The sequence below is a fragment of the Tachypleus tridentatus genome, chromosome 13 (assembly GCF_004210375.1).
Source record: "Tachypleus tridentatus isolate NWPU-2018 chromosome 13, ASM421037v1, whole genome shotgun sequence".
Classification (NCBI taxonomy): Eukaryota; Metazoa; Arthropoda; class Merostomata; order Xiphosura; family Limulidae; genus Tachypleus; species Tachypleus tridentatus.
Genome location: NC_134837.1, coordinates 36,879,456 through 36,891,988, shown reverse-complemented (window position 1 = coordinate 36,891,988; position 12,533 = coordinate 36,879,456). Strand labels below are relative to the sequence as shown.

Here is a 12,533-nt window from a genome sequence, read left to right as displayed (position 1 = left end):
AACTGTGAGTGTTTAAGGAAGGTTATCTTATCTTTAATTAGGAAATAATACTGTGGTTACTATTTATCCCATTTTGGTTTTCAGAGCTCGTCGTACATACTGGGAGAAGATTAACCCTTCTTCTGGACGCCCGTATTCTGCTTCTTCTTCAAAACCCGATAACTGGGGTATTACAGCTGGATCAAAAGAATTGAAACAACATTCAGAAGGGACAACGATTGAAGAACTTCAAGATGTCTTCTCGTATATAAAGTCTTAAGTTTGAATTTTGTTATAATTCTTGCAATATATTAAACTAAAATTTTCCAATCTAAATGCATAATCTAAAAGGTATGAAAAATGTATACCAAGAAATGTTTAATTAAATTTATTTTAAGTATATATTTGACGTTTTTTTTCCCAATTAATTACTTCAAATAAATGTTTTTTTTTGTCTTAACAGGTTAATGTGTGCTTTGTTTGATTATCTCAAAACTACTATACAAAATAAGATGAGTTTCAGGAATTACTTGACAACATATTTATTGAATGCAAGCTTTCAAATTCGTTTTATAAAGATTTCGTTAGGTGATTTAAATTCGATGTAAATCTTATATTAAATGCAACAATGAAGAACATTTTGTAAAATGGAACAGTTTACTGTATTTTAAGTACAAAGCATATAACAGTGGAAAGTTACGTCATTTAAATACTTGCATAGATATACGTCATGGTTTCTAACATACAAGGTACAAAAATTCATGTATCAGTTAGAGGTACATACAACTGTATATAACTAAGAATATAAATAAATGTAAGACTACAATGATGTGGTTTTGTTACAACACACACGTACACACACACGAAAATGAAATTGATTATATAGACAGTTCTATTTCACAGATTGGAGGTCGAAAGGCCTTTCAGCTGTTATATTCGAATCCAATCAACTCGCCCCACAGTGGCACAGTGGTATCTCTGCGTACTTACAACGCTAGAATCCGGGGTTTGACACTCGTGGTGGGCAGAGCACAGATAGCTTATTGCTTATTGTGTAGCTATGCAGAAACGACAACAACAGCCAAACAACTCTCCTCGCTCTGATAATTGATGAAAAGTTGCATAAAGTAAACTTCACTCAGTGGCTGGGAAAGTTCGTATTGCCAGTTCTTTTCAGTCAGAAGTGGCTTTTCATGTCTCTGTGGTCAATAATATTGGAATAATGCGCTATTGTGCACCTATAATTGCTTGTTTTAGTGTCTTATACTACATTATTCAACACTCTACACTCCAATGTCAGCTGTCTTCACGTTCTCTTGTTTTATAGCAAAGAACGTCCATGTTAGTTCTGGATCTATTAGTTCATCTTCTCAAAGCTCTTAAGGGTAGGTGGGTGGGTGAAATTTGACATCGAGTTACCAATAAAACTGTTAATATATAGCTCTGTATTACGGCAGCTAAAATGGTTTTTATCTCAGCTTGGTGTCCTGTAACAGGATATTTAATGAACAATCATGGTGTTACTATGTGGTGAGTTAATTCGTCTGTGTTGCACTTACGAATAACGTGCTATTACCATGTCGTACTTGTGTAACACTGCAGTCCAACATGCAAATATCCTTCCAGTTTTTTAAAGTTCATAATCCTCTTCAGCGATGCATGCTCCATCTTGAATGTGAGAGTTCAACCATGCAAGTAGACTTCATAGAGCTTGATGAATACCGTAGCTATACAAACTTTTCTCTCCAGAGTGAGTGTGTACCTCTTATGTATTCTTTCCTGACTACAACTGCACACACTTCTTTTTTAATTCTGCAGAATGAGTGTGTAGCTTATATACACCCTGTCCTGTTCATTCCCATCCTGAAACTTCTACATCTCTGCTATGATTCCACAATCAATGACATTGGTGTCAAACAGGAACCAACAACGCTGCTGACAATATACCATTATCTGTATATCCATCAAAGCATGGTTTAAGAACAGGATCAGTTTTGATGTTTTTTGAAATGCACATAAGATTTAGTGAGAGTATATACTGGTGAAATTTAAATTCAAACATAATATTTGTTAGTCTCTTGAAATTGGCAAGAGCATTACAGAGTACATAAGGCATGACTTACAAATCAAATAAATAGCCCTTTGTGCCACAAGTAATTTTAGTGATGCCTTTGCCTCGGTCATGGATAATATTAAGTATGACCACCTTCACCCAAAAAAAGAGTTTAAAAATTGTTTAAAAAAAGCTAAATTCTATAACCTTTTACGAAAAGGGTCGAAGAGGAACCACAACGTTCCTGAACACCCCAGTTGGAGAGAGAATTCTTACGATTTCTCTCACTCTAAGCTAAACCCCTGCCACGTTAGTTTGCGTTTGAGTAATTTTGGTTCTATTTTGTTATCCAGTTTGACTTGCGATCATCAAAGGGCCGGCTATGGAGTGCTAAACCATTAGATACTTTCAATATGGCTAGGCATTCATCTACTCATGGTAACAGAAAGACATCAATACCCGTTATGGCATTCGTCTGGTATACATCAGCCCAAAACTTATTATCACCTTCTTCATTACTTTAAGTTACCACTCTTGGAAGGTTGTATGATCCCATTCATTAATAACTATTTTATTTCAGGATTGGCTTCGTCAACAGTGGTTTAATAAAACCTGTGCAGCAAGTATTTTATTGAAATTCTCTATTTCTATGTAACCGTAACTGATTATAACTCTCCCCAGTTAGATCTCCAGTCCAAAAAATACATCAGCACACTTATCCAGCAAGTCTTTTACTTGTGGTGTCGAAATGAAGCTGATGCTGCAATCCTCAAAAACCAGTTTTAGATACACTGGTAGCAGAATATTGTTTTTTAGACTCAGTATGACAGGACAAACACTAGTACCAGAGGTAACATCGATTGCCACCACTTTACTTGTCACCCTGATTATTATTCCAGTGGGAAGCTGGTCATCCATTATCACAGAGTAGAACCAAAACTTTATTGATTATTGATTCTACTTCCTTCTAGAATCAAATACCCAGTACAGCTTGGCTATGCTGTGCTCCAGTATCCAAGCTGTGCCTCTATCAGATAATCTACAGCCTAAAGAGACAAACTATCCAATCTCAGAATCAGGCATTGTATCATCGGGAGACCATCACCTTCATGCATTGAATTGCTTCAAACTCACCAATAAATTATTCGTATTCTCTTCGGCTGCCTTTTTAAACATTGAAATAATGTTCTGCTTTATCCCCAACACATATAATGTAATCTCGGTGCAGATCTTTCCATGGTGGTATAATGAGGGTGCATTTAAGTAAACAGGATATAGAAACCGACAGTTCCTCACACTGGGGGTCACTAAATCATCAAACTCTACAGATCATGATTGCCTTAAACACTAGCCTTCTTTCTCAGATAGTGTGGGGTGTTTGTGCTGCCCTAATTTAATCCATCTCTTCAGTGATCACTATCAGCATGACCAATGATACAACAAAGTCGGTGGTGTTCAGCAGCAATGGTACTTCAGAGAAGTTCTCTGCTACCTAACTAGTCATCTACTTCATGCACAAGGATCTACCTTCTCATTTGCTGAAGAGTTCGTGTTGGAGAATAGTGTCACCCAGATACACCTTGTTTCTGGGTCTCAGGTCAACATGATGCCTCCTCACCTGTCCTCTTGGTATATGCTATCTTATATTCTAAGGAAATAGCCAGAAAGTTGATAAAGCTTTTCCATCAATGGTACTTCTCCCTTATTTCTGAGATGGGCTTCTATTTATCTATCTGTTTGGTAAAACCCTAATGGACCTATAGAGACCACTTCACTTGGCCTTAGATGCCCCAAAGTGCCTTTTATGCAAAATATTTTCAGTCAATATCCATTCCATTTCCTATTATCGTGATAGTAGGTTAATGCTTCATAAATGTGGTGGTGGGACCGCGCATATGTTCATGAATATAAGTATATTCCATATGTGTGTGTGTGTGTGTATATATATATATATATATAAATCTGAGCTTGCGACTGCAGAACAATGTCCTGTAAATGTGTCTGACTTTGCACATACGTTTATTAACATAGGTATATTATCATACGAATACATATATTTCTCCACAACTTGTACCTGTACAGATCATAAGGTGTCAAAGATTATTTTTAGATATGAAAATTCATTATGCGTCTGTCTAGCTAGTAAGCTTTTAATCTCTTAAATGCATATGATTCACAAATCTATAATCACGTTTTTTTAATTGAATGAACTCCAAATAACATATTTAGATACTTTCATTAAAGCTTATTTTTTAAACTTGTTTCATTAAAGCGAATATTAAACAGAACCAATGTACAATATTTACTCATGAACAGTTAACTTTAATATATTTTGTGTGTGTGCCTTATATTTTTCCTGATATTGCTAGCGAGTTTGTCTTTCATTCTACGTTCATTTTCAGTCTCCGCTATACGATGAAAATATGGAACGTCTATCTGGAATTGCTGTGTTACATTACATGCGACATGATAGCACTCTTACGAGTGAATCGCTCAATTCCTGAAGTGTTCAGAAACGAACTCTTCCAAACGTAGTTCTGGTACATTATACAAAATTTCAACACTACATACAGGTCAAAGAGTGTTCCGCTTTTGAATTCTGCAGTTTTGTTATTTTGTCCTTGACGTTGAAAAAGGTTTTTTTTGTTAAAAACTACGTTAAGAATTAAATATACCTTATCATGTTAGATGAGGCACTTTAATCATGTTGAACTGTGTCGCAGTTTAAAGATTACGCATCATCTTTTTATTAAACATTTTACGTGCTCAATAAAAGTCCACTTACAATGAACACTATTTGAAAATAAATGTCTCTAAGTTACAATGTTGGTTTTGATAGTATTTTGAAATAAAAATCGTATAGTTACCTTTTAACACAGATGTTTGTTTGTTTTATCATTCAACAGTAATTTATTGTCTTTACCCTAGCAATTTCATGCCACGTGAAATATTTATTTCAAGTCAGAAGGTAGTGAGGGAACGGAGCACACAAACACTTACTCGAGGGTTTATAGTTAAAACAAAGAGACTCAAGATAAAGACGTCCAATACCACTTTTATTGAAGCCTTCAAATACTGAGGATTTACACACACACACATATACAGTTGTCTTTATTAACGTTTATCATAGATAATCCATTTAATTGTATTAACATGATGTCTGATGTCACGGAATAATATCATTAGAAATACTCACTAAGAGCTTGGGCGTGAAGTGGCCTGGTTTTCACGAATAGCTAGAGACACTTTCTATACTTGTTCCTCGATTCCTTCTTGACTAATCTCCTTTCTTCTACTGATAAAGATGAGATCTGAGATGAAAATCTTATAAATGATGATCTTGATCATGTCAAATTGCTTATTAGAGAGAAATGTATGTGTAAAAACGGCTCATTTGGGTTAAGAAAATTTGTTACGTGAACCTAACGATGACAGAAGAAGGTCGAAACGTAAAAAAAATTCTGAACCCAAACGAGCCGATTTTACATATATATTTTTCTCTACAAGTGGGTTTTTTCGTCATCACAAATTCATTATTAGATTTTGAATATTCTGGCGTCTTTTCTGGGATCTTTTATACTAGCTGAAGGGGAGGATAATCCTTCTATTCATAATACCATGATGTCAGCTGACTTACTGTTTGTGATTTCTTAAGCTTGTGGTGGAAGCTCACTCGTCTCCTTGTAGGTGTAAAGGTCACTTCTGGTTGAGTTGATATAGGACCACGTGATCCAAGGTTGTTATCATGGGGCACTGTATCAGTTTGTGTCGTTATAGGAATATTTGGCATTGTATCTTCATCTACTGAGATGTTGACCTCCCTAGACACGCGACTTGTTAGGTCATCCATGTCAGCTCTTCCATCAACCAATACGGTACCAGCATCCTCTAATTCAGAGTTTTTCATCTCGGCTTCACTTATCTTTTCATCATAATAAGATAAATCAAGTTAGTTTGAATTATCAGATTCTACTTCGACATTTTCTTGTTTATCAGCCATCTGTGTTTCGTCAATCATATAGTCATAGTAACATGTACTAACTGTTTTATTTTTCCATAGATTTCTTGGAGTTCAAAATTAACTGGGCTTGTTTGTCTGAGTACTCTGAAAGAACCCTTCCATAGTTTTGCTAATTTCTTAGTGCTTCCCTTTTTTAACAATAGGAATATATACAGAACTTTATCTCCTTATTTTATCTTATTCGACTTTGCCGTTTTATTTGCTTGTTTCTACCTACGTTCAGCAGCTTTGTTTAAATTCTCATCAGCTAATTGAAATGCTGTCTGCATAAAGTGTAGTAGTTCATCTTTGCAGTCATAATCCACTGGATGATTAAATCTTTTTAAGAGTTAATATCGCTTGCATCTCTTCAAAGTAATAAAAATAATGGACTTTCCTGAGTAGATTAATTTTCGGCACTTCTATAAACCAACAGTAATAAAGAAACTTGTTCATTCCAGGTTTTCTGATTTTTTTCACAATACTGAGAGATCATATCCAGCAAAGTTCTATTAGAACTTTCTACTAATCCATTAGCAGCTAAATGAAAAGCAGTTCTTCCAATTTTTTTCTGACACCTAACGATTTACAAATATCATTTATTAATTTAGAAACGAAGTTTCTACCTCTGTCTGTTAGTAAGTACTGGGGTAAACCGTGTCTAAGTATTATGCTATTTACAAATTCCTTCGTTATCGTTTCTGTTTTTTGATCAGGCAAACATATAGCTTCGAGATATCAAGTTTAGTAGCCTGCGACTACTAACACATGTTTGTTTCTTGTGTATGAAGCAGATAATGAACCTGAAACATCCATAGCTACTACCTGAAATGGTGTGTTTAAACATGGCATTCGTTGTAAGGGAGCATTTTGAAAATGCGGACTTGTCTTTTGCTGTTGACATTCTATGCACGAATCACAATAGGCATAAGTGTAAAGTCATCTGAGGGGTTTAAATCATTATTTCCCTGTTTTAAAATACTTTATTTTTTACTTTACTCTGTCTTACTTCGTTATTACTTGTTGTAATCTTATTACTGTCTTCACTATTACTTCTGTTAGGTTTGCATTCTTATTTGATGGATTTCTGTTAAAACACTTTTTGTTTTTATCTCTCCGCTTTGTCGTGTATCGTTATGCTTTGGGAACTCAGCGCTTTCGCATTTTGACGAATGATTCTTAACTTTGCTAGTATTAGCATTAGGCGTCTTACAATTAGTGTTAGCCAGCGGGAAGGTAACATTTGTCTTAACTTTAACATATAACTTTGGAGGCTCAAGCCCTTCAAAACGAAATATTTCCGTTTCTATGCATGTCTTACCTGAAGAGATATTTGAGTGTAATAAGACCTTAAAAAGTCTTCTCCTATAACACTATCTGTATCCAGATCTATTTGCTTACAGATGTAAAACAAGTGTTGTAACTCTAAATATCCAATTCTTAATTGAACACTATATTTACCTAGCGTTTTAATAGGATGTTCTGTTATGGACTTCAAAATAATGTTGTCTAATGTTGTCTGCATTCCAAAAAAAAAAAGGGTAATTTCACTTGTATAACTCTATTACACAACATTAGGCTCTCTGTATTAAAGCACTTAACATATCATGTGTTCGTCTTAGTACTATCATTGATACATAGAACTATGCAGTTCACTCTTTAAGGTCATGACCTGCTAAGCAATGAATGATCTTTCTGCAGAACATCTGTTCACAAGTTACACAGGCAGAACTGATGGACAAATTCTCTAGTATGTTCATTCAAATATGAGGTTGGAAATTATTATTTTTGTTTGAGTATTTATCCTAGACTCGATACCTTTACCATTAATTGTCTCTATTTATCTATCACGCACTTCTTCTTGGTTTTGAGTATTTCTACATCAAAAATAAAACATTATAAAGATAAAAGTGTTATCTCTAACTCAATTAAAGTAAAAAATTTGAGGAAGACCAGTAAGCGCGCTGTGAAAGTAGAAATTCCATAACACATTCTGTGTTCACAGCACCTGTATTTCTCTTTCGTACCTGTTTGTGGTATTCTTAGGTGAATTTGTTTTTTTCAAAAGTGCAGATTGGATACTTTAACAGCATGAAATTTGTCAAGCAACTGACAAAAGATCTGTTTTCAATTTTTGAAAATGAAACCAGTTTTTAAAAAAACAAACACAGTTTCCATTATATCAAAAATAAAGGATGAAATAGTGTTCGTATTTCCACAGATAAAATCAACATCGGTAATCTAGGTGGTGTTTTGTCACAAGACTTTTTTCAGTTTCTCAAATTTGCTTTCTGTATATATAAACATGATGATATCGTCTGATGTTTTTATTTGAATATCTCCTAAACTTCTACTCTAACTAAATGAATAAAACAATCTCGGATTCACTAGGTGAACTTGATTTCTTTGTCCAGTGACAACATTTCCTTGTTATATTCTCTCAATGCATTCACCGTCTGTAATGTATAAACAGAAACCATTAAATTTGCAAAAGTCGTTGTGGTTGTCGACCATTATAGCTTTTAAGTAAAGTAACTACAACCATACTGAATAACAGAATGGTTGTCATTTGTTAAATAGAACATTATCACAAAATCGACTAGAACAAATCAAAATCCAATGGTTTTATGCATAATGACTGTTTTCTTAAAACTTCTTACGAACATGGTAAAGGAAAATTTTAAAATTTCTATGTAATCAGGAAGCAGGTACAAGATATGATACGCCTGCACATCATGCAATGCTGTACCTCTTTGACAAATTTTGATATTTCTGTAAAACTCTTGTTAACGTAGAATTATTCGTTATGCAGCTTTTTATAAATTTATTGTCGTATAATACAATTTTTGAATTGTAAACTAGTTTACAAAAGGTAACTGCAATATATGATAAAATTTAATTATTAAAACCAACTCGTTACCGACTACAATAAGTAAACAAGTCATAGCTGATACAAATAAAAAAAAATATTTGTTGTTGGATTCCATAGATAGCATTGGAACCTAGGATTTGTTCAAGATGGGACATACACCGTTTTGCTAGGGAAGCCTATGATCTTGGAGTCCGTTACATTGGTGGATGTTGTGGTTTTGAACCATATCACTTTCGTGTTCTTGCAGAAGAGCTTGCAAAAGAAAGGGGAAAGAAACCCAAAGCATCGGAGAAACACGAAATGTGGGGTGGAGGGCTGCGAATGCATACCAAACCTTGGGTTAGAGCAAGGTAATATATTTGATCAAGGGATACATAACGCAAGGAAACAGTTTTTCCGTTTAACCTACTGCAGGTTTGCTAAGTGACTTCCATTTTCTTCTCACATCTTTAACCACAAAATTATATTTTACTTGTAATTCTGTTCTTACTATTCCAGAGCTTGTCGCAGTCACTGGGAGAAGATCAACCCTTCATCTGGACGTTCGTATTCTGCTTCTTTATCAAAACCCCACAATTAACGAATCAAAGCTGAGTCATACAAGTGAAGCGACATTGAGGAGGGACAGTGACAAAAGAGTTAAAAGAAAGTTTCTCAGATTTGAAAACTTAAATGTTATGTTACACTAAATGTATGCATGCTTAGTAATATATAAACATTTAGTTTTAGGAGTACTTATCATCATCATCTGCCACTTGATTCCATCAAGGAACATAGGGCCGCAATTACTGCGGTTTCTTGAACAGGTATTTAAGTGAGTAGGTTGTTAGCCCACTGCACCGAGCCGTCCCAAATTTAGCAGTGTAAGACTAGAGGGAAGGCAGCTAGTCATCACCACCTACCGCCAACTTTTGGGCTACTATTTTACCAACGAATAGTGGGATTGACCGTTATATTATCACGCCCCCCACGGCTGGGAGGGCGAGCATGTTTGGTGCGACTCGGCCAGGATTACTTATATGAACATTTTATTAACAAATTTTTATTTTTGTATTAGTTGTCATATTAATATTTTCTAATAGTGTATACATATGATATAATAAGCGATTTTTTTGCTTCTGAAATACTCCAAATAAATGCTTTTTTATACATTACTTTGTCGTGTATACAATAGTAACGAATATAAAATAGAGTGATATAAACGTAAGCATAAAACGTTTGAGTTAACAAACTGCTCCAAACAATGTTTGTAAATAAGTTAGGCCTGACACTAAGTCAATACTTTTATTTAAAGTTTAAACTTCAAACGACGAAAACAAGGGAATCGTAAGAAATCAATAAGGGAGCCCGAAATTTGTAACAAGAATCATATAAGCTGAAGATAGGTGTCCTTAACACATTTCTTTAAATTTGTGTATTTTGGATTCAAAATCAGAGGTTCGTAAGATTCTTTTTTTTTGTGAATTTCGCGCAAAGCTACACGAGGGCTATCTGCGCTAGCCGTCCTTAATTTAGCAGTGTAAGACTAGAGGGACGGCACCTAGTCATCACCACCCACTGCCAACTCTTGGACTACTCTCTTTTACCAACGAATAGTGGGATTGACCGTCACATTATAATGCCCCATCGGCTGAAAGGGCGAACATGTTTGGCGCGACGAGGATGCGAACCCGCGACCCTCAAATTACGACTCGCACGCCTTAACACGCTTGGTCATGCCGCGCCGGTTCGTAAGAACAGTATATCGGAACTTTCTTTTGTTTTGTACTAGTCGTGCCCAAAAGGGCCTTCGTTTGATACCAAAGCAATCCAATTAAACTGGAAGAAGAGATATAATAGGATCTATGACATGTTACTTACACAGGCGGGTAATATTTTAAAATTTGCTGAGGTGTATAAATTAATAGAAACGTTAATAAAAACATGTAACTAACAACACACCGAATTATCTCTACTGTAGTCACAATACAACACCTGTTTTAACTTAGAATTTCTTGTTGTAACATGAATTGTTTTTTATTATTATTCTCGTAGTGTTTCTTTCATTTTCACTATTAACAATTTTGTTACAATAGATCTTTTCTCTGCAACTAAGGCCCGGCATGTCCAGATGGTTTAAGGATTTCGACTCGTAATCTTAGTGTCGCGGGTTCCAATCCAGTCGCATCGAACATGCTCGCCCATTCAGCCGTAGGGAAATTATAATGTGACTGTCAATCCCACTATTAGTTGGTAAAAGAGTAGCCCAAGAGTTGGCGGTGGTTGGTGATATCTAGCTGCCTTCCCTCTAGTCTTACACTGCAAAATTAGGGACGGCTATCGCAGATAGGCTCCGAGGAGCTTTTCGCGAAATTAAAAGAAAACCAATTAAAACTCTGAAACTACATCGGCCTAAACAGTAAACAGTTTTGCCACTTTACATAAAGGAATTAGGTTGTCTTTGATGTTAACTGGTACGAGCCTAAAGAGATATATTGATTTTCCTCCAAAATGCTGCTTTCCAAGGTTATATTTTACACTAAGAATAGCATATCTTTGCTCAGATTTAGGTATCAGATCTCTGTTCATAGTTAAAAAAAACAACATGTAACTGATCCCATGAATTCATTTTGTTTTTTGTTTTTACGAATACGCTATAGTGTAGGACCAACTTCCGGTAAAAATATATCATGAAAGACTGTGATTCTCATATTTTCATTCTTTTTCAACATTACGACTTTGTTCCTCATCAGTTCTTAATTAATGGTAAATTAATGAAGCGAAGTAGTCCAGCTGATAAAAATAATGATAAATGTAATTGTTCTAAAAATTTAATATAACAAAAAATGAATATGAAACACACTGTGATCTATTAAACTCCACTAAAAAAATCAGAAGATAGCACTATCAGGCTTTGCTATAAGAACACACACACACACTCAAAAAATATAGATGAAATTATAAGTGACAAAAAACCAAGATAAAACTGTCAAACTCTTTGCTTTTTACTCAGAAAGGCCATTTATATGTTTTTTTAAACAAATAATCATTAAACTTTTACGTATTACACGAAAAATAAACTCAAAATATGTTATATCTTCAAACATTATTTATTTACACTCAACGATAGAAGAAAATCACTTACAAAAACTGCCTGTGTCGATACAAGGAATTTGAACTTGTGAATTTTGAATTATGAGCCGAAAACTATGTAATTCAGTTTAGTTATGTCACATTCATTAATAATCATTTGTTTTTGTTGTTTTATATCATAATGCTACGCTGGTATAATTAAAACAACGACGAATAGCTTGTAGATTGATTTGGATAACAGCTTTGTTAACCTCTTATACAAATTATTTGATTTTCCCAAACATTACGGGATTCAAAACTGCATAAAAATTAGGCTACACTAATTTTGGACTCAAACCCAATTACCCAGTTGATATACTACATAGCTAAGTGTTTACCTGTTGCGAGACACTTGATTGGCTCATTAAAGATATTACAAGATTTCCAAAATCTTCACGTACTGTGCTATATATCTAACTCTTAATCAAAATTGATTAAAAAACTCAATACGTAAAAATTCACCAAACGGTACTAATGCATAGTTTCCACAAAGTTTTACAAAATTATACTGAACAATT

General features: G+C 34.6%; 1 protein-coding gene and 1 pseudogene across 2 annotated transcripts in view; both read left to right on the top strand.

Moving 5' to 3' along the window:
- LOC143237251 (betaine--homocysteine S-methyltransferase 1-like) overlaps positions 1-323 on the top strand; it is a 62,221-nt pseudogene extending 61,898 nt beyond the window's left edge. Inside the window, exon 8 of the transcript XR_013019945.1 lies at positions 85-323. The product of XR_013019945.1 is annotated as a betaine--homocysteine S-methyltransferase 1-like (transcript). The remainder of the gene's footprint in view (positions 1-84) is intronic.
- An 8,343-nt stretch (positions 324-8,666) lies between these two features.
- Positions 8,667-9,484, top strand: LOC143236111 (betaine--homocysteine S-methyltransferase 1-like). Its single transcript, XM_076474387.1, has 3 exons — positions 8,667-8,699; positions 9,022-9,254; positions 9,403-9,484. The coding sequence occupies exons 1-3, from the start codon at positions 8,667-8,669 to the stop codon at positions 9,482-9,484; spliced, it is 348 nt and encodes a 115-aa protein (XP_076330502.1).
- The last annotated feature ends 3,049 nt before the right edge of the window (positions 9,485-12,533 follow it).

What these genes read in the sequence shown, in the direction of transcription:
- LOC143236111 (XM_076474387.1), top strand. Translation starts at nt 8,667, where the DNA reads ATGACTGTTTTCTTAAAACTTCTTACGAACATG. An exon ending in TAAAACTTCTTACGAACATG is followed by an intron (nt 8,700 to 9,021) that starts GTAAAGGAAAAT and finishes TGGATTCCATAG; the next exon opens with ATAGCATTGGAACCTAGGAT. An exon ending in AAACCTTGGGTTAGAGCAAG is followed by an intron (nt 9,255 to 9,402) that starts GTAATATATTTG and finishes TTACTATTCCAG; the next exon opens with AGCTTGTCGCAGTCACTGGG.